The following is a 26,223-nucleotide window of genomic DNA, read 5'->3' on the forward strand; positions in this document are numbered from 1 at the left end:
AGAGTTTCCAACTCGGGAGCCAAAATCGGTTCGGGACAATAGAAAATAAAATATATATTTCGTGTTAAATCAGAAACTGTGTGTTAAAGCTTTGCTAAAGTTCATAAAGTTGATTTGTATCTATATGAGAATTTTTACGTGCGTTGCAATTCGGTTGGCAGTATTGCCAACTTGGTAGAACTTTTTTTTTCTAAATGACACTACGTGGATTTTATTTGATATTTGGTATTCATTAATGATTGCAAACATCACATGACGCACAATTTTCCCTACATCACCGTAGTTTTCGAAAACTTAAATGTATTTCATTAAAAGGTTTTATCTCGCGCGTTATTGATTGTTTGTGTAATTCGGTGTCGTGAACATCGTCCTAGTGTTCTCTGGAACCATGAAAATTGTTTTCACTGGTAGCATGACATTGTAGTGCACTAGTTAAGTGTTTGTGTGAATAACAATGGGGAAGTCCTATTACAGTAAGGACCGTATTAAATGTATTGATGATTCTAAAAGGCATAAGATAATGTGTTGGTTATAATGTGTTGATTATGGTAAAAGCCGTAAGAGGATTGTGCACAGAAAGAATTCTTGCCAAAAAATTTATCTTGCGGTAAAATATATGGATTGAGTACAATATCAGCCGAAACGTACTATTAGGGGAGGATTATTATTTGTGCCCTGTACACAAAGCGATTTGAAAGGCTGTGAGAAGAATTTTGAGAGGTGAATCCTTCACCGTAGTCTAGGTTTCACCGATAACGGCCGTTTTAATGGGGACACATTCATGTTTAGCATGTTAACTGTCTGGTTAATGGTTTCCAAATCTACATTAAGAGGAAGCAATTCTTTATCTTGCTGGTGTATAATTTCATATTTACATCATCTTTCGTGGTCACAAATATCTCACATACATTCACGTTGTTCACGGTAAATATTCAAAGTACCCTTCACACAAATAATCATCCTCTCCTAATACTACGTTGTGGCAGACGCGCTGTACGCAATACATATATTTTACCGCAAGATGAAATGTTTGTCAAGAATTCTTTCTGTACACAATTATCTTACAGAATTTTAGACTTTAGAATCATCAACATATTTAATACGGTCCTTACCGTACTGTAATTGGTCTTCCCCATTGTTATTCACACAAACATTGTAACTAGTGGACTACAATGTCATATTACCAGTGAAAACAATTTTCATGGTTCTAGAGAACACTAGGACGATGTTCACGACACCGAATCTCGTAAGATACTGTTTCGTTGTTGCAGCAGAAATTCTTGAACAAATTCGAACTTGATGCATGGAGTTAGGAGAGGTTTTGCAATAATAAAAAAAATGTTTCTTATTCTTTATTATTATTATTATTATTATTATTATGACAACTTACACAGACGTAGTTTTTATTCGACATTTTGGTTTTACTAATGATGGCAAACATCAAGTGAAATTCACACTTAATGTTGCAAACTATCAATAACGCGCGAGATAAACCTTTTAATGAAATACATGTAGTTTTCGAAAACTGTGGTGACATGGGGAAAATTGTGCTTCATGCGATGTTTGCAATCATTAATGAATACCAAATATCAAATAAAAACCACGTAGTGTCATTTGGAAACAAAAGTTTTACCAAGTTAGCAACACTGCCAATCGAATTGCAACGCACGTAAAAATTATCATATTGATACAGAACAACTTTCTGAACTTCATCATAACTTTAGCACATAGTTCTGATTTAACACGAAGTTTATATTTTATTTTCCATTGTCGCGAGGAGATTTTGGGTAGCGAGTTGGAAACCCTGTAACTCGAAAACGAAGTGGAATTCGACTCATGTTTATAGGAACTTTTCTACTGGATTTGATGTCAGGATTCATCTCGCAAAGTTTTTATACTCCCTTTCAAATCGCCTTGTGTATAGGACCAAAGTGCCCATATTAAATGTTCACATTTCAAGTACAAAAATCGAAATTCCAATAATTAATTGCGAATGTTAGGGGCTGCAGCCACATGAACGGTTAACGGATATTAAATACTTAGGTACTTCTCCAATACATGTAAAATATTCAGATTTTTAAAAGGTGGGGTTTTTGAGAAAATGGCGTCCAAACATGGCGTCTTAATGGAATTTTCAGCTTTTCATCATGCTGTAACGTGGGATGTAATAATCAGAAACGTAAGTCCTTTACATATTCAAGAGACCTTATGGATTTCGATGCTAGAAGCAGATGGTTGATATTGCTCGTGAGGACAGAAAAAAAAATGTTTGAAGTTAGCAAAAATTTCACCAAAGTTGGCAACATTGCGAGTGAATTGCGCGATTCCTATTGGACCAATAGACGAATTTTGGCCCTCCAACGAAACATACAACTTTATACTCTTCCTACTATTGCGATTATGTTACTAAGTACATTCGTTTCTCTACAACAGAACTTTTAATTTGACATGTTTTTCAGTTTTTCGAGCAATCCGAGAGGGGGGCGGCCATTTTGGAAGGCTGTATATCGAAGGAAAATTTTTTTTCAGCAAAAAGAAAAAATATGGGTCTAATAATATTGCATGTAGATCCCATATAAAAAAAAATAAATGAAATCTGAGACTATGATGGGGACCAATTGTGGCTTGCCTGGACGATTTGAAATGGAATCGGTCATATTATATATATATATCAGAATATAGTGAACTGAGATCTTTATTAGATTTCATCATCTGAATATCATATTTCAAAAGGGATTCTGCATTAAAAAATAAAAACAATGTATTATAATAGATCACACTTGGGGCTACCCCGGGACATGCTTAATACTCAAGTCAAGTGCTCATATGAATGTGATAGGTTATTGCAAGACAGTCGCGGACATCCTCTGTCAGAAAAAAGTTTGGTGACTGTGATCGATAGTTTTCTTCTACAGTATCTATTCAAAATCAGTACGACAGTCCAGAAAATGATGGAAACTTTATCTGCATGCATGCAGTTTTTGTGTATATATATATACGACCTTTTCCGGTAAGAATTAAACACGTAAAGCTTTAAAGAATGGGCTAGATATTATCGACGATACACAAATTAGCTGTTTATATTATTGTGTTATTTATCTGAATAATGATACACTTTTAATCTTTTATAATAATAATAATAAATTAGAACATGAACAGAAAAGAAGTGTATTTCAATGGTTATAACAGCTGTCTCACAACAGTCCCATTATTTTGACAGCTCCTACCCCTCCAAGGCTGCTTCAGACGTGGAAATTTTTGATGCAGGTACTCTTTAATGCCTACTACCTGCTAATATTTTGGATTAGCGTAAATAATTCAAGATTTATAATAAATGATTCCTGACAGAAAACAAAAGTTTTGTATGCGTGTCATAAATGGATGGGGGAAGGTAGAAGGAAACTTTTGTTTTACCAGAGGTCAGTGGTCAAGAATGTTTTTCATATATGTGTATAACAATCACTCACTGGGCTAACATTCAGTAATTTTTAGAAGTCTCTAGTGTACATCGCTTTAATTCTATTGAATGTCTTATATTAGCTCCTCTTTTTACGGGGTCTCATAATAATCCCACTGAGCCAATATATAACACCTTACAGAGATAATGGATGGTACACGTGAGGTTCATAGTCGGTGGACATCTCTCTATGCAGAGTCTCCTTCATAGTGACATTAGTTAAACTTGAGGTCTCACTTGGAGTGCAATAATTCAGTGTGTAAAGACTGATAATTACGTATTTCCCCTCAACAGCACATATGGAATGCCTTATAACTATCATGAACGATTGTAACTAGTAATTCTCAATGTTAATGTAAAAACTGTGGTACGCGGCATAGTTTTACGTTTAAACCTTGAATGGCTACCATGGTTTCATTGTTTTATTCAAAAACTCAACACTGTTTTCATTACTAATTCAGTTCAAGAATAATGATGAGTGATACTCAGAGTAACAGGTTCATGATTCTTATATGAATTATAATGTATTCTCAAGCTCTGGATTTGCTTGTACAGTCATTTCCTTCGTCTTTTATGTACTTGAGATCAAATTCATTATAAATGTAACAAATCTTAGTTATTAACTAATAATATACAATCTATATGGCCCCAAGGTAGCTTTGGTCTCAATTTTTCAAATAACGTGAAGTTAAGTGTATAACATTATTAACCACGTTATTTTTAATAGTTCAATAAGATCAACCCTCCCCCACTGTTTTAGGAGATTATGTTGAGAGGTAAATACTACATTGTGAGAGAAACACATTCTTACATAGAGCATAAACGATACGGACCACAGCACCGAACTTTCTTGCTCCCATGCCTTGAATTCAACCATGTCTCTTACTATTATTCATTGATTTATGAAATATTAACAAAATTACAATACGTGTTTACGGAAAGATTTGTCCGAAGAAAACACATCCCTATAGTGCATTTATTCATGAGAAGACTTGTCTTATTTTATGGTTGTTAATGAAAAGTGAACAAAATTGAGTAAGTCGCTTTTGAGAGAATGGAAGAGAACTCTCCCCTAACACTAACTTATCCTATACATATAAACTCGGTAAAAATACTGTGTGTTAACCTTTTGTAATTTTAATGAAATCTCTCCGTGTGACAGTACAAATATATTGGTATAATACTGAACAAAATATCAAATTTTGAGTATGACATTCAAAGTTCAAACGTGTAGGCTCAAAGAAAACAATTTGTAACCATTGAGAATGACATTTCATAGATAAATATTCTGATTATTACTGGTAAATTGTCAAAACCGATCCTTAAAGAACAGGGCCGAATGTTGACTAATGTATTTCCTGAAGCTGTAAAAATCCTGAAGCTGTAAAAATAATTGAAAAACACTAAAACATTGATGCTGCTCTACGCTCGACTAGTTTTGACCTATTTATTAACCCTCCAATACGCGCGCGGGCTACTATTGTAGCCCAGTGTTTTTATTTTCCTTGCCGCAAAGTAATTCGAGATGATAAATCAAAGGGTGTCTGTGTACCTTTCTATCAACTATCATTCTGCGTGTTTAGTGCGTGGTTAAACGTAAAATCGAAAAGACCTCATTGTTATTCTGCTTGAAAGTCTCATGGGCTACATCTGTAGCCCGCGCGACTATTGATGTCACGGGTGTTCCAAAGCGTCAAAGTTTTTTGATTATAGTTTGAGTGTTGATCAGATGGTCAATGAGTTTGCAAAATGCCAATTCTGATGAGGAATGTTTTCTAGTTGGCGATAGTTAGCATTTTGAGTCCGCAAAAATGCATTTTTCGGACACAGAAGTAGTTAATATTCAGATATGATTGAGAATTCCGGGCGGCAGGAATTACTGATACCTGTTGATAATAGTACACTGCTGGAAATTGGTATAAAGGCAGAGGGACATTTGAAAATAGAAGAAGGCAAGAATGTCGAGGATGGTTAAAGATGATATATTTACAAAGTAACATTGTAGACTGTACAAAATCAAAGGCATATCGTTTGCTAATACGTCACCGACACGCGTAGTTTACACAAAAATAGAAATTAAACCATTTTCGGGTGGAAATTATTATAAAGGCACCTATTGTCTTTGCCAAAAAATAAAAATACAGTGTACGGTACAGTATGGAAAATAAATGTTTAGTACTTGATTGACCCTAATTTCTTCTAAATGAGTTGGAATATACGCTTCGGCATTGTGTTTATGAGATATGATAGTTGTTGCAGTGGAATCACTGACCACTTTTCTCGTATCGCGTTTTTCAACTCAGCATCCGTCCCAAATTGCCGACCATTGCGATAAACATTGCGCGCAAGGATTCCCCAGAGGTTTTCTATCGGGTTAAGATCCGGGCTTCTCGCTGGCCACTCCATAACTTTGATGCCCTTACCTTCAAACCACATTCGGGTTGCTGCTGCCCTATGGCTAGCATCGTTTCCTGCTGGAAAATCAGGTTCTGATCGTCCAACTCCTCATACATCCGCAGCAATTCTATTTCTAACATGTCTATGTACGTAGATGAATTCATTTTGATGTTGAGCCATGCAATGTTGGATGTACCTTTAACACAAAACGCTGCCCAAATCATAACACTTCCTCCACCAAAATTTCTGCTCATTTGCACTTGCTCCTCTTTCTTAAGGTCATGCCAATAGTATTGAAAACCATCCGGACTATCTAAATTGAACTTCTTCTCATCACTAAACACAACGTGATTCCATTCGGATGTCCACGACATATGTGTTTCCGCAAACTGGAGTCGCGCCTGCTTGTGCGTCGCACTAAGGGGTGGTTTACACTTCAGTTTCTTGAATATAAGATGTGGATCTTGATTCAAAATTTGACGCACTCTTGTGGATGTGACAGGTAAGTTGCAAGCAGCAACAATTTGGGAAGATGACATACTTCCAGCCCTTGCCTTGCGCACAACTAATCGTTTCGCAGCCTCCGAAAGTTTTCTTGTTTTACCATACTTCCCGTTCTTTCCGTATTGTGCACCCAATCGAACGTAATTATTAATTACACAACTTGAACGATTTAGCTGTTTTGCAATTTGCCGATTTGACAGGCCCATATCCTTGTACGCAAAGACACCTGCTTGTTCCCCACTCGACAACAATTTTCCACGAGGCATGGCCCACACAAGCTCACAGACGTTCGCACCCGCACTTCCCTTATCGCACTGTGTCAGCTGATTCTCAAAGTGGCAACAGGAGTAATGCTGAACGTGTAGAGGGCGCCAAACAACAAGTAACCATGGGTGCCTTTATACCAATTTCCACCCTACAATCGTCTCATTTCGCTTTTTGTGTAAATTATGCGTGCCAGTGACGTATTAGCAAACGATATGCTTTTGGTTTTGTATAGTCTACAATATTACTTTGTAAATATATCATCTTTATCCATCTTCGGCATTCTTGCCTTCTCCTATTATCAAATGTCCTTCTGCCTTTATACCAATTTCCGGCACTGTAGTAAAGGCAGTTCTGAAGTAAATTATTATGTAGTAAAAGACGATCTCAAATGGAAAAAAGTCACTCCTGCCCGTAATATTTGCGCTCGTCTCATAATATTGTGCTTCGTTTTCCAGGACCTAAAGGTGGGGGTAGGTCTGCGTTGTCGGAGATTGAATACCTAGAAGTGCTTTCAGATGCAAACATTTGAGACAAGGTTGATTCCACCAATATTTACATTGACAGTGTTAGATTGAAATTTGTATTTAACCGTGATGCAAAACTTACAGACGAGACTTTACGTGCCCTTATTGACATTTTGATGCTTCTTTGATGAGTGGTCAATGCTTGAAGGAAAGTGTGGATTGACCACTCACCACATTTGTGCAGAACATGCATAGAATTAAAAGGGCATGAACACGGAAACATAAAAAGAAAAATATATGAGTGTAAATAGTATATGTAAAATTATTCAAAATCGTAATCAAACTTTGATACCAGAAACTCGTTATTCTGAAAAGGTATATGTTTTATGAATAATACGTTACTTGTAATATTTGTAAATTTTTTGAAAAATTATACTTAAATTTTAAAGAATTCTAACACACATGTTTAAGATGAAGGAAAGTTTAAAATACGCGAGATTGGTCTATTCATTGATAATTACAGATAACTTTTAGTCTTATTCCTGTATCTTTTTTGAAAAATGAATGGTGTTGGTCTTCTATGTATATACACAGCTTTCAAAATAAACACATTTCTCAAATTGTGTATAAAACCCTTAAAACAGTTTATAAAAACAATTCTCTACAAGAAAGACAGAAATATTAACAAAGCTAGGCAACATAATAAAATAAAAACAAATGGGCTACAGTGGTAGCCCGCGCGACTACCCACGTCACAAAAATCCGCGCGCGTATTGCAGGGTTAAGATGCTATTCGATTAGACAACTTCCTGTTATACATTTGAGCCCTATACTTAGGCTAATTTCATATGTAAGTATATGATCTTTGATGTATTTTTATTTAACAAACTTTAATTTGGAAGCTGATTTTTTATATTTACTTTGAATGGCCATAAGCAGAACCAGAATGGCCAAAATGGTGAAATATGCAATATATATATATATATATATTTTTTTTTAAACCAACTTTTAACCTTTTCAGGACGGGCAGGGATTTCAAGAAAATCGTAGACCTTTACTTTGGCGGCCCTAGCACCCCTCCTAATTCTTCCATGGGTATGAATTATACCTTGTTGGAAAGCTTATGAGACAAAGATTCTAGTAAGATAACCTTTGAGGCTACCGTACCTAACCCGTAGAAGAAGAAGAAAGAAAAAGTGAAAAAAATATTTTTTTTCGAAATTTGTGAGAGTCTGGCAACACTGTTTCTAGTCGTACGCTAGAAAAAATATTCTGACCTGTAGGCCAGACATTGATAATAATTATACCAAAAAATGACGGGCAAAGGTACAATAGCTAGGTAAAAAAAAAATCGGAAGATAGAATCTAGGTGAATCATCCTGTTAATATTTTCCCAAGAAATTTTCGTCTACTCTTACGTTGGCAGGCTTGGCGACGCCCCTAAATGTCACACATAAACAAACCATACCTCGTTGGAAACCTTATAGAACAGACATTTCAGCAAAGTAACTTTCGTGTCTCTCGGACCAAATTAGTAAAAGAAGAAGAAGACGAAAATCATTTTTTTCTCTTCAAAAATACAATTCTTCAGATTTTGTCAGACTGTGGCAACGCTGATATATACCGTACGCAAGCAAAAAAAAAAAATCTCAGATTCACGCCAGATGCTGGAAACAATGATATCAAAAAATGAAGGGTTTAGATTCAATACGAATGGAGGGAAAAATTCTGAACACCGAGCCTACGTGAATCATCCTGTATTTTTTCGATAGATTGTGGTATACGCTAACATTGGCAAGTCTGGTGATGCCCCTAATTGTCACAAGCATATCATCTATCCCTCGTTGGAAACCTTATGAGACACCCATTTCAACAGGGTAACTTTCGTGTCTCTCGGACCAAACTAGTAAAAGAAGAAGAAGACGAAAGCCAAAATTTTTGCGAAAAAATCTATTTTTTCCAAATTTGTCCGACTATGGCAACACTGGTATCTGTCGTACGCAAGGAAAAAAATTCTTGCATTTACGCCAGACATTGGGAACAATGATATTAAAAAATGAAGGGTTTAGGTACAATAGGAATGGAGGAAAAAATTCGGAACCCCGAACCTACGTGAATCATCCTGTATTTTGTTCGAGAGATTGTGGTATACGCTAACATTGGCAGGCTTGGCCACGCTCCTAATTGTTACAAACATATCAGCTATACCTCGTTGGAATCCGTATAACACACACATTCCAACAAGGCAAGTTTCGTGTCTCTTGGGCTAAATTAGTAAAAGAAGAAGACGACGAAAATAAAAATTTTGGTTGGAAAATCCATTTTTTAAAAATTTGTCGTACTATGGCAACGCTGTTATTTCTCGTACGCAAGAAAAAAAAATCTCACATTTACGCCAGACATTGGGAACAATGATATAAAAAAAAATGAATGGTGTAGGTGTAATAGAAATGGAGGAAAAAATTCGGAGCACCGAATCTACGTGGATCATCCTATATTTTTTTCGATAGATTGTGGTATACGCTAATATCGGCAGGCTTGGCCACGCTCCTAATTGTCACAAACATATCAGCTGTACCTCGTTGGAAAGCTTATGGAACAAATATTCCAACAAGATAACTTTCGTGTCTGTCGGGCCAAACTAGTAAAGGAAAAAGAAGACAAAAATGAAAATTTTGGGTGGAAAATAAAGTTTTTCGAAATTTGTCGGACTATGGCAACACTGTTGTTTGTCGTATGCAAGAAAAATAATTCTCACATTTACTCCCGTTATTGTGAACAATTGTGCAAAAAATAAACCGTGTAAGTGCAGTAGGAATGCACTATTACTAACGGCAGAGAATAAACTCGACCACCTAATATTCTTCGTCGCAAGATCATTGCTTTTCTTTCCTTTTGCTTCGTCAGGAAGATTTTTTTCTAAAACTAAATAACTTGTCAAAGGAGGGAGTTGAAAGAAATGCATATTTACGACCCTTAGATTCAACTGATAGCTACAGCTGACTCTGACCAGGCTAAAAATAGAATGGTGCGTTCTGAGGTGATAACTGTTTTCCTTTCGCTCTCTCTCTCTCTCTCTGTCTGTGTGTGTGTGTGTGTGTGTGTGTATGTCTGTTCAATAAGTTATCTTGTTGGAATGTTTGTTCTATAAGCTTTCCAACGAGGTATAGCTGATATGTTTTTGACAATTAGGAGCGTGGCCAAGTCTGCCAATGTTAGCTTATACCACAATCTCTCGAAAACATACAGGATGATTCACGTAGGGTCGGCGTTCCGAATTTTTTTCTTCACTCCTATTCCACCTAAACCCTTAATTTTTCTACATCGATGTTTCCAATGTCTGGCGCAAATGTGAGAATTATTTTCCTTGCGTACGACAAGTAACAGTGTTGCCATAGTCCGACAAATTTCGAAAAATTTTAATTTCCCCCAAAATTTTGACTTTCGTCTTCTTCTTCTTTTACTGGTTTGGCCCGAGACACACAAAAGTTACCTTGTTGGAATGTTTGTACAATAAGCTTTCCAACGAGGTATAGCTGATATGCTTGTGACAATTAGGAGCGTGGCCAAACCTGCCGATATTAGCGTATACCACAATCTATCGAAAAAAATACAGGATGATTCACGTATGTTCGAGGTTCCGAATTTTTTTCTTCACTCATATTGCACCTACACCATTCATTTTTTTATATCATTGTTCCCAATGTCTGGCGTAAATGTGAGATTTTTTTTCCTTGCGTACGACAAATAACAGCGTTGCCAAAGTCTGACAAATTTCGAAAAATTTGATTTTCCACCCAAAATTTTGACTTTCGTCGTCTTCTTCTTTTACTGGTTTGGCCCGAGACACACAAAAGTTACCTTGTTCAAATGTTTGTTCCATAAGCTTTCCAACGAGGTGTAGCTGATATGCTTGTGACAATTAGGAGCGTAGCCAAGCCTGCCGATATTAGCGTATACCACAATCTATCGAAAAAAATAGAGGATGATTCACGTAGGTTCGAGGTTCCGAATTTTTTTCTTCACTCCTATTGCACTTACACCATTCATTTTTTTATATCGTTGTTCCCAATGTCTGGCCTAAATGTGAGATTTTTTTTCCTTGTGTACGAAAAATAACAGAGTTGCCATAGTCCGACAAATTTCGAAAAATTTGATTTTCCACCCAAAATTTTGACTTTCGTCTTCTTCTTCTTTTACTGGTTTGGCCCGAGACACACAAAAGTTACATTGTTGGAATGGCTAATCTATAAGGTTTTCAACGAGGTATGGTTTGTGTGTCTGTGATACTTACGAATGTCGCTAGGGCTGTCAACGTTAGAGTACATTACAGTGGATAATGAATAATACACAGGATGTGTCACGTAGGTGTGGGGTTCTGAATTTCTTTTTCCATTTGTATTGAACCGATGGGTTTGACTTTTGTGTATCATTGTCCCAAATATCTGTCGTAAATGTGAGATTTTTTTTCTTGCGTACGATGAATAACAATGTTGCCAGAGTTCCTCAAATTTGAAATATATTTTTTTGTCTTTATAAGAAAATATACAATAAGAAAAAGGGTAAATTCAATACCCGTCCTATTCACCCCTCTCAAGCCCAAAAGTCATGGAGTCGGTATGGCTAGTTAGTATGTTCATTTGTCTCTATGGATGCCATTTTTTACCCTTGTAGCTCCATCAGGGGGGATACCTCCCCCCAAATTCTGAAGGGAGAGAGGGAACACTATAAACACCCAACTTTGCCCCCCCCCCCTTCACGGAGGGACCCATTACATGAATGATATACACAGGATTAGAAAGTTCCATCCTTTCTGAAGAGATACATACCAAAATCATATCTCTAGATTAATTAGGAGCTGAGCTAGAGAGGTTTGAATTGCTGGCTCAAGGGTTGAGCCGTTCGTCCTGAAAAGGTTAAAACAATAGATAATGATTTAATATGTAAAATGTGTTCACAAGAGTTCAAATTAGAAGTATACTTTTTTCAAACCTTAAGTAGTGTTATATATATAGTCCCTAAAGTGGCAACAACCGGTGCCTCCACGCTTTCGAAAAACAAGCAGAAACTGAAATCGCTGTCACCGGTAATGCCAAAATCTCCTGACTCGTCCATTTCTTTTTTTTTTTCTTCTTCTTTCTTTTTTAAACTCAGAACAAAGTGGATTCAATATACCGTAGTATAATAGTAAAAAAGAAAAAAAAAATCATATCTACGAGAGTATTCTTAAGGAAAGAAACAGTAAAAACATTGTACAAAATATTACATACAGTTGTCCATCGTACTTTTATTCTGCATTTATTTTATTTTATTATACATTAATATTAAGTACGAAATGAATATTTTATCCCATTGTAAGTTCTGCAGTTTAGAGTTCTTTAACAGTTTAACAACCCGAAGTATTTTATTTCCATCGTTAAATATGCAAGTTTAGAGATCAAATTCTAGGTGTAATAAATGCATTACTGGACCAAGAATCGATCTCGGCTTACCATGCCGGTGCATTATTTTTACCCACTATCACATCTTCTGCAAAAGATAGCTATAACCCACCCAATACACAATTTCGCCCAGGACGATATCAATTACAAGTGATTCTGAAAACCTTATCAAAATTTGCACTTTCCATCATAGTACGGACGAAAAATTACGTAAAAGCAAAATGCTTAGGAGTAATAAATATATATCTGTGTTTTACACTGTAAGCGGATAACGTATACAGATAGAATAAGAATATGAGGACACTATTACGTAATCTTTCTTCGCAAACATAGTATCCTCACGCCCAGGGTTGTCAAAAACCATGTTTTTTTATTGGAAAAGCCAAAAAAAGTTATTTTTGTTTTAACCTGGTTTTTTGGGTTTAAACCAGTTTTTTTTTTTTTGTTTAAATAATTTGCTCTATGTATTTATATTACATATGGACAGAAATAAGTTTGTTTCGCCTTGGTGTTATTATGCAACAACCGGGTTATGCTGGAAGGGGTCACATAAGCTTAAAGCGGAATCCAAACCGCTTCTCTGCTTACATCCAAAAGAAATTCTCCTCCAATGAACTCAAAACCGGAACTAATTCGTCAGAAGTGCGATACGTTTGCCGACTCACTCACGAATGGCTCCTGATGAAAATACATTGTACCGATCTTTACATATTTAATATAATTGTCTAATTATCACGAGTCATTTCAGAAGAACAAAAAGATAAACAGTTGCACAAGTGAAACCATCATACAAAATTACATACGGACAACTTCAAAATATTGCAGAGTACAAAAAAACTAAGTCAGTCCAAGTTAGTTCACTACGACTTTTATTAGTCCAAGTTAAAGAAATAAAACGATTTAATTTGTATATCAGTAAGAAAAGTGAATAAAGATGCGAATTATTTGAGTACACTTTGGCTCTGAAACATTTATACATAAATAGATACCAAATATACTTGTGATTTCAATAAATGCCTCTGGTCGGGTTTGTAGGACCCCCCTCCCCCGCCCCCCAAAAAAAGGCATTTCAATGTATTTTATCAATAGTAAACTAAATATTATTAAAACGAAACAATATTCAAATTTTTTCTTTGATTGCAGTTGCATAACAATAATAACAAAGTATAAAAAATTCACAAAACGAACATATACAAAACTTTATATATATAAAAAAACTGCTTTTGTAGTATAATCTCTTGAAGTAATGAATGGGGAATTTAGGTCTGAATATAATACAAATATTATACGGGAGTGAAACGTGATAACCCACAAATGTGTGTTCATCAGGATTGTACATACACTTACACTTTTACGAACATAATTCGTTTTTGCTTTAAACCAGTTTTTTTTATTATTATTATTATTATTATTATTTTTTTTTTTTTTTTTTTTTAACCAGCTGGTTTAAACCAGCCAATAGTGCTCACGCCTTATATACATTTTTGTTGTTGGAATATGCCACTAACCCACTTGGAACAAGAAAAATTGAAGAGCATCACCAGAAATAATTTGTCAGAAATTACGATTATTTCACTATTTCCTACAGCCATGGCTTATTTTCTTGGAGTCTGTCCATAAGGTGTGTACAGATTTATAGTAGGCCATGAACAATACGCCATAAATAATATCCCTGCAGGCTTGTAAATGAGCGCGCTCGATTTTCGTGAGTGTTATCATGAGCTAACTCGTTTTGAAAATGTGAGCGTGAGTTAACTCGAAATATAGGTGAGTTTGAGCGAAAACTACGCTCAATTCACGATTATTGTTATTTTCACAAAATATTGTAATTAGCCATATGTAAGTTTATTTTTGTCCGATCTGTGAGAAGAGACTTAACATTCTAATAGTGTCATTCATTAAACAAATGACGCACGGTCAGGAAGAATAGCGCAAGAAATGTTCCTCAAGGCAACAGAAAGTACATTTTAGAATCTCGTTTATATCAAGAAATTGGTGTGTTTGTATCAAGTTTGTGCAGAAACAGGATAAGTATGCGTGATCCAAAAAAAGAATAAATGCTTTGGCTTGTTTATAACAGAAACTACATTTAAGGAAACCAAGAAAAACGTAAGCATTGTTGTAAGCTGTATATTTTGTATTATGAAAATCTCTGTACCAAAGATTTCATCAATTAATGCGTGTCATCATACTGAGACGGATTTTACATAACTTATATATAATTTTGTTAACTTATTTCTGATCTGTTTTGCGGTATTTCTAATAATAATAGTAAAGAGATTAGCTGAGCACCATTAAGTGTTTCTTTTTGCAGCTAGTTAGCTGCAATGATGGCAGAATCTAATAATGATTTTGAATATTATGGTATTGTGTTGTGCCCAATTTATTTATTGAAATTCTAAAGCGTATAAGCACACATGGAAAATAAAGAAACAAAAAAGTCAGGTTTGAATTTTGACTACGTGGCTGAAAAGAAGACGGCCTTGTCCATTTAAATTCAGGCAGATTTTAGAAAATCTGCCAGGGTGATGTCTCAGATACCCATCATACACTATCCTGTAATATAGTGCTCTAGATACAAAATGATGAGACCCATATTATTTTGTTTCGGAGAAAAAAATGTTGAGCCGACTTAGGCAGCTTCAAAGTTCGAGGGCCATTTTGCCATAAGTTTTGGCGCCAAAATATATAAATGGCTGTTTCTCAGGAACTATGAAAGATATTTTAGTCGGGTGTTTTGTATTTGAAAGGTAATGGAAAGGCCTTGCAAATGCATGCACAACAAACCTCATATACAGCGTTTGGGATGTGCTATTAATGAAAATACAAAAAAAATACCCCCCTTTTGGAGCCCCAAAATCTCGAAAAGGCCACCCTAAAAAAATATGTAAGTTGCAGGACAGTCACAGCAATATCTCACGTTGCACATCTATAAATTACAGAGGGTGTATATTCCTGGGCAAGGAAAACCGATGGCGACTAGTACCGCAAGAGATGATGACGTTCTAAGGACGGGGACCTACAGGTTAACATAGCATCTGACTCACGTGTCTTCACCGGTATCGATCCCGGCACCCCTTAATCACAAGGCAAAGAGTGTGGGAAGAAAAAAGAAGCAAATATCAGACTTTAACAAGGTCAGAGCAGTTCACTTCTGGCACATAGTGGGGCTCGAACCCGTATCACTGAAACACATGCAGGCCTGAGTAAGTACCTGAGTTGTTGTGTAGTTCAAGATCAGATTACGAATGGAGTACCAAAAGAGCAACCATAGTATTGAAGTTACCAGAAAGATGCTTGTTAGTAAAACTTTACTATGCGTTAAACAATAACGCTGGTACCATTTGTGAATATCTCCGATAATAGGATTAAGTCTTGGTCCCATTACATAATGTACGTTAAAAAAAATGGCGAGAAAGTTTGAGGAGACCGGTATGTTAGCGTTGAGATCAGGAAGAGGTCATAAGAGTGTAACACAAGAAGAAGTTCAAAATGTTCGTAAAGAAATCCATGCCATCGTGGAGAAATCCGTGAGTAACAGTACCGTGGTAAGTGCGAAGGCAGTGTCGAAACATCTGAACATACTCTATGCAACTGTGTGGAAAATTCTTCGCAAAGTGCTGCATTAGTATCCTTACAAGGTAACAATAAAACTTCAATTGCGTCCCGCAGATGCCGATGTTCGTCCCGGAATTTTAAGGGGAGCTTCAGCCCAAAAGCCCCCGTGTACCGCCACTGATTACGGAGTATTAATTTCATTTATAATCAATGCCACGAAACTAACAGGAGAGGTAATTACAGCCTTTCTTATCAATAAGGATCACTAGTAGAGATGCAAGGGCTCGAAAAAAAAAACAGGCTTTTTCGAAAAAAAAACTCTGTTTTTTCAGCTTCGTTTTTTTGCTTGGGAATTTTTGGGCTTTTTTCAAAATTCTGCTTTAAATTGATAAACCAGATTTTGTTTCGCTTCTCTACAACACAAAAAGTCATTTAATTAGTGGTTGATGCCGATAATAATATAAAACCTCGAAAATAAAGCACGAATTTCGAAAAGATATTTCAAAGAGTTTTACTTCTCAACATATTTACATTATGAATTCCAAAGGATTAACCAATGTATATAATAAGATTTTTTTAAACTCCTACATACAAAAGTACGCAGGGTTGGCATGAACCATAGTTGTTTTTGAAAATGCCAAAAACCCGTTTTGGGGGGGCACTTTAAACTTTTTTTTTTTTGGTTTAAACCAGGTTTTTTTGGTTTAGATAATTTGCTTTATGTATTTATATTACATATTGACAAAAATAATTTTGTTTCGCCTTGGTGTTATTATGCAACAACGCGGTTATGCTGGAAGAGGTCACATAAGCTTAAAGAAGTCCAGTCAGTAAATCTCTTAAATTGGGAAACTCCCGCCCTAGCGATCGGGAAAATCCCGTCATTACTCTAAATGTAAAACAATAACGGAAAAATCCTGTTATTGCTTTGCATGTAAAATTTAAAGGTCAACGTATCATAATCAGTACGCTAAAACTGAGGTATTAAATTACAAATTCAATATGTAGATATCATTCATTAAATTAGAAGTCCAATCCAAGCTAATATTGGAAGCTACGTAGGCACTCGATAAATTTTGCCAATTTCTATCAATATATTTAAGCAACCTTGGCTTCTTTATAAAGCAACAGGCATTCAGGCATGCAGAAATATACAATTTGGTTTCGTTTCGCATGTTCAGGCTTAACATCCTTACGTAAAACCGAGGTTATCAAGGAGAAGACTTTCGCTTAAAGTGACATTCGAACCGCTACTTCGTTTACGCCTGAAAAAACGGTTGTGGTTCGACCAAGAATTGAACATGGGACACCTTGATTAAAAGGTGAAAAGGAAATAAAACTAATACAGATGGTTTGATGTGGGGAAACGTCACCATGAAGTTCACACGATTCGCGCTTTTCGTTCTTTTATTCTTTTTGGTTTAAACCAGTTGTTTATTTAAAAAAAGAAAGAAAAAAAACAGCTAGTGTAAACCAGCCAACCCTAAAAGTAAATACTTCTCTAAAAATACACAAATATCTAGCAAAATTCTATGTAGTATTTTTCAAAATATTCCATACCCCCTTTTTGGAACAAAATAAAATTAAAATCAAACATAAGAAAAATACTTAGATTTATATGACACACTTAAAGGCTGCACATCTAGAGCTTTTGGTTTTGTGTATTCTTGAAATTCTAGTTTTATATAACCACCATCACCGTTTACTCAGTCCTCAAGTTTTCTGAATTTTTAACAAGAGGGATTCAACATATTAAGGGTGTGAGGCAAGAACATGGTAACCCACAATTTTACTATTTTAAGAAATTAGAGATTTTCTGCTGTATAATCCATTTTCAAAGTCGGAAAGCTGAGTTTTCACATAAGACTATACATGAAGGATTAAACGAAGCGGTATGCGTTGCTGCCTATCTGGTGCTGCATGACTTAGCAATTGAAAATTTGTTAATTACCATGTTTTTAGCTCACACCCTTCATATCATTATGGAACTCTCCCCACCCCACCACCACAAAAAAAAAAAAAAAAAAAAAAAAAAAGACTACGGAATATATTTAAGTTAAGATAAATACAACTGCTCAACAAACATGACTCAGTGGAGCTTTTGCGCTTCTATCGGGAAGTCCGGGATTCAACTCAGCATTCGACCATTCTGAAAAAGCTTTTCTTCATTCCATCTGTGAACTTGAAATAGTGCGTGTACTATGAGTTGGCCGACTTCCTTTCTTATTGTTTTTATATCGTTATTATTACTAATTACCAGCAGTGGCGGTTTTTCGAAGGTTAGGGGGGCGGTCTTTCGGACTGAAGCCTGTTCCCCAAAATTACGGAATGTCTAAAACAAACGAAATATCTATTAGTCATGCCTTTACTGATAAACTGTAAGCTCCCGTCAAATAAAAATTACGAATGTTTAGAAAAACTAAACATTAGGAACAAAAAAAAACTCCCAAAATAATTTTCTAAATTCGCCACTGATTCTCAGTATAAAATGATCTTCAAGGTTGTATCCTGAAGATTATTGCGAAATATATAAACGAAACGAAATATTAGTTATGCCTGTACTCATAAACTTCAAACTCCTCCCAAATAAAATTAGGACATTTTAGAAAACGAAACAATCAGAGAAACCCCTTCCAAAGTACTTTTCTAAATCCGCTACTGATTATTTGTATAAATTAGTATTCAAGGTTGTATTCGGAAAATCATTGCTAAATCGCTGCACAGCTACAGTATAACAGAAATGTGGAAGTAGGGTTTGACAGATATATTGAAAAACGTACGCTTTGACGGATATATAGAAAAACGTAAGTTTAACTTTTGCGCTAGAAGCTAGAGTACTAAGCTCTTAGAAACGAAACACGGATGACAAACTGAAATGATCCCGAGAAGAAAAAAATGTCAATAACTCAAAAGTTAAAATAAAGTTAAATAGCCTCTAAAATTGCTCTCAAATACTACATTCTTCACGTTAGCTTTAATTCGTAAAGCATGTGCTCCATCCATCTTGATGGTAAATTTTAGAGCGAAATATGGCATTTAGGTCATGGAATTCTTATCTAACTATAGAATATACTATAAGAAAGTTATTTAGATAGAAAAATCATGAAAATGAAAAAAGCAAAAATTTCCAAAATTCTCGTTTTTTTCCCCCAAAAAGCCAGCTTTTTATGTGAAAAAACCATCGATTCAAAAAAGCCGGCTTTTTTGCATCTCTAATCACTAGTGTCGTTTTTCTTCCAGGCTGCACTTACTATTATCCATTTACTGAAAGGTGGCTTCTGACAGATATCTGCACACGTTGTAAACAAAACGAGAGGGAGGATTGTTCGCCAATCGCAGCAGCATTCTTTCACGCCGTTGCTAGGCAACGAAGGTCACTGACCGCGCTGTTGCCGGTAATTGAGAGTTAAAATCTTCTGTGGAATAGTTGTTTTAGTGTGAGGTTAAATAGTTTCTTTTGGTTAGTTCCTCTGTTTGTGTGGTGTGTTCTTTTCAAATTAATAATGATTTTTGGTTGTGAATATCTTCTGTGTGTGCTGTGTTCTTTTCAAATTTATAATCATTTTTGTTTGTGAATAGTGTGTGCTGTGATTACAAAATAAATATGACGACTGAAAATGCTGAAACAATAATGAAAAACAAACGTGGTTCAACATATAGAAGTGAGTCACGGGAAATGATATATAACGCTCGGTGCTACTTCGAAGACGAAAAAAATAATAAAGGACCCCTCTTTCCCGTAGAACAGGTACTTAAACGCACTTCCAATTGTTTGAAAATCTGTGAACGAACTGTTATACGTGTAGCTGCAGAGAAATTCGGGGGCACTAATGATAATCCTTCGGTATCCCTTACAACACCTGGGAAAAAGAGATCAAGAGCAAGTCCAAGTAGATGGTTTCACGGAAAATGCAATTCTCCGAACAGAAGAAGTATCCCACTTTAAATTCTCTCCTTGAATCACTACGGAAAGATAGTTTATTTACGGGTGGGAAGTCAACTCTGTAGAAATTACTTAAAAAGATGGGGTTTCGATACAAGACATTTTCAGGAAGGAAAATTTTATTAGAGAGGGAGGATATAGTAGTTATGCGTTGTCGTTTTTTGAGGGAAATGGCAAATGTCGAACCCAAGAAAATATGGCTTGACGAAACATGGGTCAATGCTAACCACTCACATAGCAAATGCTGGATGATTCAACATCAAAGAGTACAATGCCTGTCCCAATTGGTAAAGGAGGGAGATTGATTTGCTACATGCAGGTAAGTGTGAGGGATTCATACCGAAGTCGTCTTCTGTTTAGATCACGTAAGACGACAGATTACCACGAAGAAAAGACAGGTGATAAATTCAAAGACTGGTTCCAGAATGCATTGCTACCAAATATAAAAGCAAATTCGATTATAGTGATGGACAATGCTCTTCCTCATTCTGTCGTTTGGGAAAGGGTCCCTACATCTAAAAGCACAAAATCTGAACTTCTGGCTTGGCTTAAAAATAAAAAAGTGAAGAGGTTATCTGATAATATATACAGAGCCGAACTACTGGAATTAGTAAATTCTATGAAACCCCGTTTCCACAAATACGAGGTAGACGAAACAGCACGAAGCCATGGGCACAAAGTAGGTCGGCTGCCCCCGTATCATTGTCAATTTAATGCGATTGAATTAATATGGGCTCAAATTAAGAAACACATTGCGAACAAAAATTCAACATTTAAACTGACAGATGTTGAAGTTTTAATTAGGGAAGCAATTCAGCAAGATACTCCACACAACTGGGCTGATGTTGTCACCCACACATTATCGTTAATTAATGATGCACGTCAACTTGAGGGAATACTGGAGGAACGCGTCCAAGAGTTGGTCATAAACTTAGGCGAAGATAGCAGCAGTGATTCCACTGATTCAGACAGTAATTATGATTTTGAATCACCTCTATCCAAACGGTAAGAATTTTACTTTTTTTTTTAACAGCTGAATAATAATTCATTTGGTTTTTGTTTGTCATGGTTTAATAGAAACAGCCATTTGTGTGCGAACAGACCTGTATCCATGAGAAGTGTAGGGGTTCATCTTCCTAATTTTTTCTTATTCCTCTTAGTACGGAAAACATCTTAATAATATTGTTCAATCAGGCTACTTCGAACTTTCTTCCCTATCCCTTCCTGTTTAATGTTACTAACGAAGCGAGAAATTTATAGTCTCGTTTTCGAGACAAGACAGGAAATTCCATGAGTCTCGTGAGCAACACTAGTTCATTTAATTATTATATCTGAAACACTGTTTCTACTATTACATGATTCACAATATAAAAACTATAAATTGATAAAGTGATTATACGAATACAATGAAGAGCATTTACCAACGTTTAAAGACCTTCAAGTCATTGCATAACATACTCCAATAATAAATATGGTTTGAATGTTGATATACAAGACCCTTCGTAACCTCTCTGAAGAATTTTGATGATTTCTAGGTGAAATGGAGAAACATATCAGGACATAGACTTAATTTATCAAAACGAGACGAGAAAAGCTTCCTCGTGAATCGAGACGAGAAAAAATTACGCGAGATCGATACGAGACGAGATTTCTATAATGTTTACGAGACGACACGAGAAAAATCATATTTCTCGTCTCATCTCGTGGGCAAGGCTATTCCCCTTCAAACTTCAAGATTTTGGTTGGCTATTTGTCTGTGCGCGAAAGACAATAACGAAAGTGATTAAATAAAATAGTTGATTAATCTTTTAAAAGTATAATATGAAACCAAGCCCAGTATAAATGCATGGAGCAAATTATTTAAACCAAAAAAACCTGGTTTAAACCCCCCCCAAAAAAAAAAACGGGTTTAAACCAAAAATCCTGGTTTTTTTCAATAAAAACAATGGTTTCTGCCAATCCTGGTCAGAAGCCACCTTTCAGTAAATCGAGAATAGGCGTTGTACAGCGCCACAAATACTTCTAGTGGCGAAAATTGAAACTAATTTTGTTTTCTACATCAATCGCTTCTGCATGTTTCCAAATATACTCCTACCAACTTTGGTTGCATTCTGTCAAATGGTTACCTGTTCAGAGTTCTCTGAACAGCGATACTTATTTTATGATAACCTTGTAGGAAGTGACTTATTACGCGCACACCCTTTATCGCTGTCGTGCCAAACTTGCAGCCACCCCGCCACATATCACGTTGGCCCTAGCCTCGTTATGCCCGGAACTGATTAAATGCAAAATAAACTTGTAGTGATTATTCTGGTTATTTCAAATTTATATATGGTTGTTTCCTTACATTTATATCCAGTGGTTTGTCATACATATGGACAGCTTAAAATAGTTCCACTGAAAGCTACACAGATTATTTGACTAAAAATTGGATTTTTGTACATGATACTTATTATACCCTCTTTTTAAAGTAATATATTTTACCGTAAAATATCAATTTGTATGCTGAATCGTTCTCAATGTGCACCATTATAAATATTTTTCGTTATGACATCATCAGATGGTTTTATTTGTAATTCGCCTTATGTTGAGCGTCATGTTGAGCTAGCTCAAATAAAAATTTAGCGTGAGCTAAGCGCGCTGCTTTTAAACACCTTGACTTCGAGCTTGAGTTAACTCACTTTTTACCCTCTGAGTTTGAGCTGAGCTTAGCTCGTTTCAAAAGTGAGCGTTTGCAACCCTGTATCCCAGCATACTTATATGCCATTAAAAGAATTACTCTGAGAAAAACATGAACTGAATTTGACTGACTGAATGGATGAGATTGCATCTACACCAGTTCAGAGCAGGACAAAGCAGCAGGGCCCGCGCAAGAGTGCGTTTTTACGAGCAGGCGCGTTAGCTAAGATGGATATAAATATAAAGCAAGGTATCTGCGAGAAACATGCACCAACATGTGCTACGTGATCACCAGAAACTATTTTTGCATTAAGTTATATATGTATAGTAATGAACGATACTTATTAAGTCTGCTATGTTCATAGATGGTAAATTACACACCCTCTGTAAATAAGTCCTTTAAAGTTTATTTCTGGGTCCCTGTAACGCATTGTATTTTCAATACGTTAAGGATTAAATAAGATTAGGTTCATATTTCTGGAGCTGCTCTTCGGCATCTACTCCCTCTTACTGAATCGATTTCAATGTAAATTTTAATTAAAATGTCCCAGCATTTTTATTCTGGATTAACTGTTGTATCGCCGGACCAATTTAAGGAAATTTACCGAGTAACCTGAAGAAATTATTTTAGTTTCTGAGGAAGAATGAGTGAAAGTCAGGTGAAAAGAGTAGTTGAAGTTAAGAAGGTAGTTGTTGATGTTGGTGTTTCTGATAATGTAAGCGGCAGTGTATATGGAGGCGGACGGGACTATTTGGCGAAGAAGTACACTTGTCTGATTTAGTGGCGGGAAAGACAATGTGGAAACTTGCGCATATTTGTCAAGATAGTGACATATCGTGTCTGAGTTTTATCGGATTACACAAAAATAACGTGAGTTATTGCAATTGTGAGAGACAGTGTATTAGAGCACTGGAGACGAAGGAACAGTGTTTAGAGGGTTATTTAGCGGGGTATTTATTTAAGGAAACAAAAGGGTTATGTTTAGCAGAACGGGTCCAGAAGCACGTAAAAAGCACAAAAATTACGGGAGAAATGGATAATGCAAGTACTTAGACGTAGCATAACGTAACCAAAACTAACCTAATATGAACAGAAATACGCGAAATTCTATCATCTTCTTGGAAAGTTATGCTGGACCCCTATACTAACATAAACTAACCTAACCTAAATTAAACTAATCTAAAATCACCTAAACTAACCCAATATCAACAGAAATTACCGAAATTGTAACATTTTTTAGAAACATTTGCTGGACCCCTTCTGCTAAACATTACCCAAAGAAAACTCCCCATATTGTACACGATTTTCTACTTGAAATAGGAAAAGTTCACACGCTTCTGTTTTGAAGGTAAGTGACTGCAAACGATTCATCTGGCCGGTTCCCATTCAACCTAACCTAGCCTAATTTAGTACATTCTGGTAATCTTTTCCTATTTTCGTGTGGTCCGGCGATACAGACAGCAGAGAGGTCATATTCTGCACTAAAATAATAACGGATGCATACTTAAGCCAATATTTAGTTGAAGGGGGCAGTCAGTCTTTTTTTGAATCGAGAAAAAGTTACAATTTCGCTAATTTCTGTTAATATTAGGTTCATTTGGTACTTGACATGGCATTATCTGAGCAGACGGCTCTACCAAATTTTCACACATTTATTGCATTTCCCGGTTTCTTCTTGCAGAGCATGTACTAAATGAGGAGCTAATGCACAAACCACGAACCAACTTGCTAGGTGGCCACTAAAAGCACGAATGTTATCTAACCGAGTCAGGGCAGGAGCGCAGCTGGGAGGAGGCGCGTCAGCGACGGGTGGCATACGCATAAATAAGGATAATGGAAAAATACATAAAATATCCGCAATAATTTTCACCTTTAAAAACACTTAAATAATCGTAATAGCTCTTACTTTCAAAATGACTTCACTGGTTTCCCGGGTACAAATGGCCCGCTGCGTGGAGAAATTCGTCTGTTTTTAATTTTTACTTCTTTTCCACATTTCGCATAGTTGATTTTACGTTTCAATATACAATGACGCTGCAAAAACTTTATAATATGACACTCTTTATTACACAATTCTTTGTAATAACATCGTATGTTTGCATTATATCCATCGCAAATGTCTATTGCTAACATGAACAGAACATTCCCGCCGTTTATTTCCACCTTTTTCGCATTTTTGTATTCTTTCGCTTCAGTAAATAGTTACTTAGAATACGTTCACTCCCATTCAAAATGTATTTCAATATGATATCTAATGACAGAAATTACTTATATTCACACTATACTTCTTTTATAAAAAGTGTTTGACATCGTATTTTACCTAAAAATTTTTGATTTTGATAGAGTTCGAACGAACCCTTTTCAATTAGCTCTCACCTTCATCTACACATAAACCCATACAGTATTTTTTTTCAAACAATCCACAATTGTTTCACATGTTATGTCCTATGCAATTAAAATACTGTAGTAATACGTATACTCGAATTTACAGGAATTTCAGTAATTACTCAGAATAAAGGTTTACGCATTTTTAAAAGTAGAAATATGTAGCCAACATGTATTTGAAAGGCTACAGTGAATATTCTTAAAGGCAACAGATTTAGCAGAAAATTATATATAGACTCTATTCTAAATCTCCACCAGAATTTATACGGAAATTCTAGAAAATTTACTTGCAATTTAGACCATATTAACAGTAAGAGAAACCAGTTAATGTTCTAGTAGATAAAACTAGACTTAATGACTTTTGCAATGTTAAATCCAAACCGCGCATACAAACATCCACTGATTTCTTGTTTCACTGAATTATTGCATAAGTCTTACACAAATGCGTAAGCAATTAGCGAACAGCTATTTTTAACTCAATCTCAATTGTATATTACAATACATATCATGTAACATCAAAAAATAGTACTAGTAGCTGAAATAATAACGAATGTTTATTTTTCGAGCTACTTTTAACACAATACTTATTAAAAGCAACTTACTTTCAAATCATCTGTAGATACCACTTCATCCAAAACATCCTCCATGATTTTGTTCTTCACTGACATCACAGACTGCTAACTTTTTAACTCTTAATCACAGAATAATACAAGGAATAGAGTGTCTTGGTTCTCCGCTGAGCAATATAATATTTACTTCATAGATGATACATATAGAAGTGTTCAGAAGCATACTTTTCCAAAACTTTTATTATACTAATCCACAAGAAATAAACTCCAAATATGTCTCAAGAGCTGTTGTAATTTACATTTTTAAAGACTTTTATAAGAACGTGTGAATACGAAAAAGTTTTCAGATACGAAGACAAGTGTCTCATTCTGTACAGGTTTGTGTCAAAATTGTAATAATGCTATAGCACTTTGAGGCCTTTGTGTCAGCTTTTGCATTGCGTTGCAGATCGCCAGAAGACGACCCGCTCAGGAGAGTAATGCTCCCGAAGTACTATTTTTCGCGCGCTACTCTATCAGGGGCGTCATTTAGGGAGGGCAGGAGGGGGAAATTGCCCC

General features: G+C 35.8%; 1 protein-coding gene across 1 annotated transcript in view; it reads right to left on the reverse strand.

Moving 5' to 3' along the window:
* Fis1 (Mitochondrial fission 1 protein) overlaps nt 1-25,963 on the reverse strand; it is a 58,626-nt gene extending 32,663 nt beyond the window's left edge. The window contains exon 1 of the mRNA XM_081769016.1: nt 25,699-25,963. Coding sequence (XP_081625142.1) covers nt 25,699-25,764 — 66 coding nt within the window. The 5' untranslated portion in view covers nt 25,765-25,963. The remainder of the gene's footprint in view (nt 1-25,698) is intronic.
* Between the last annotated feature and the right edge of the window lie 260 nt (nt 25,964-26,223).

This window comes from Thermobia domestica, chromosome 8 (genome assembly GCF_964235325.1).
Source record: "Thermobia domestica chromosome 8, izTheDome1.hap1.1, whole genome shotgun sequence".
Taxonomy (NCBI): Eukaryota; Metazoa; Arthropoda; class Insecta; order Zygentoma; family Lepismatidae; genus Thermobia; species Thermobia domestica.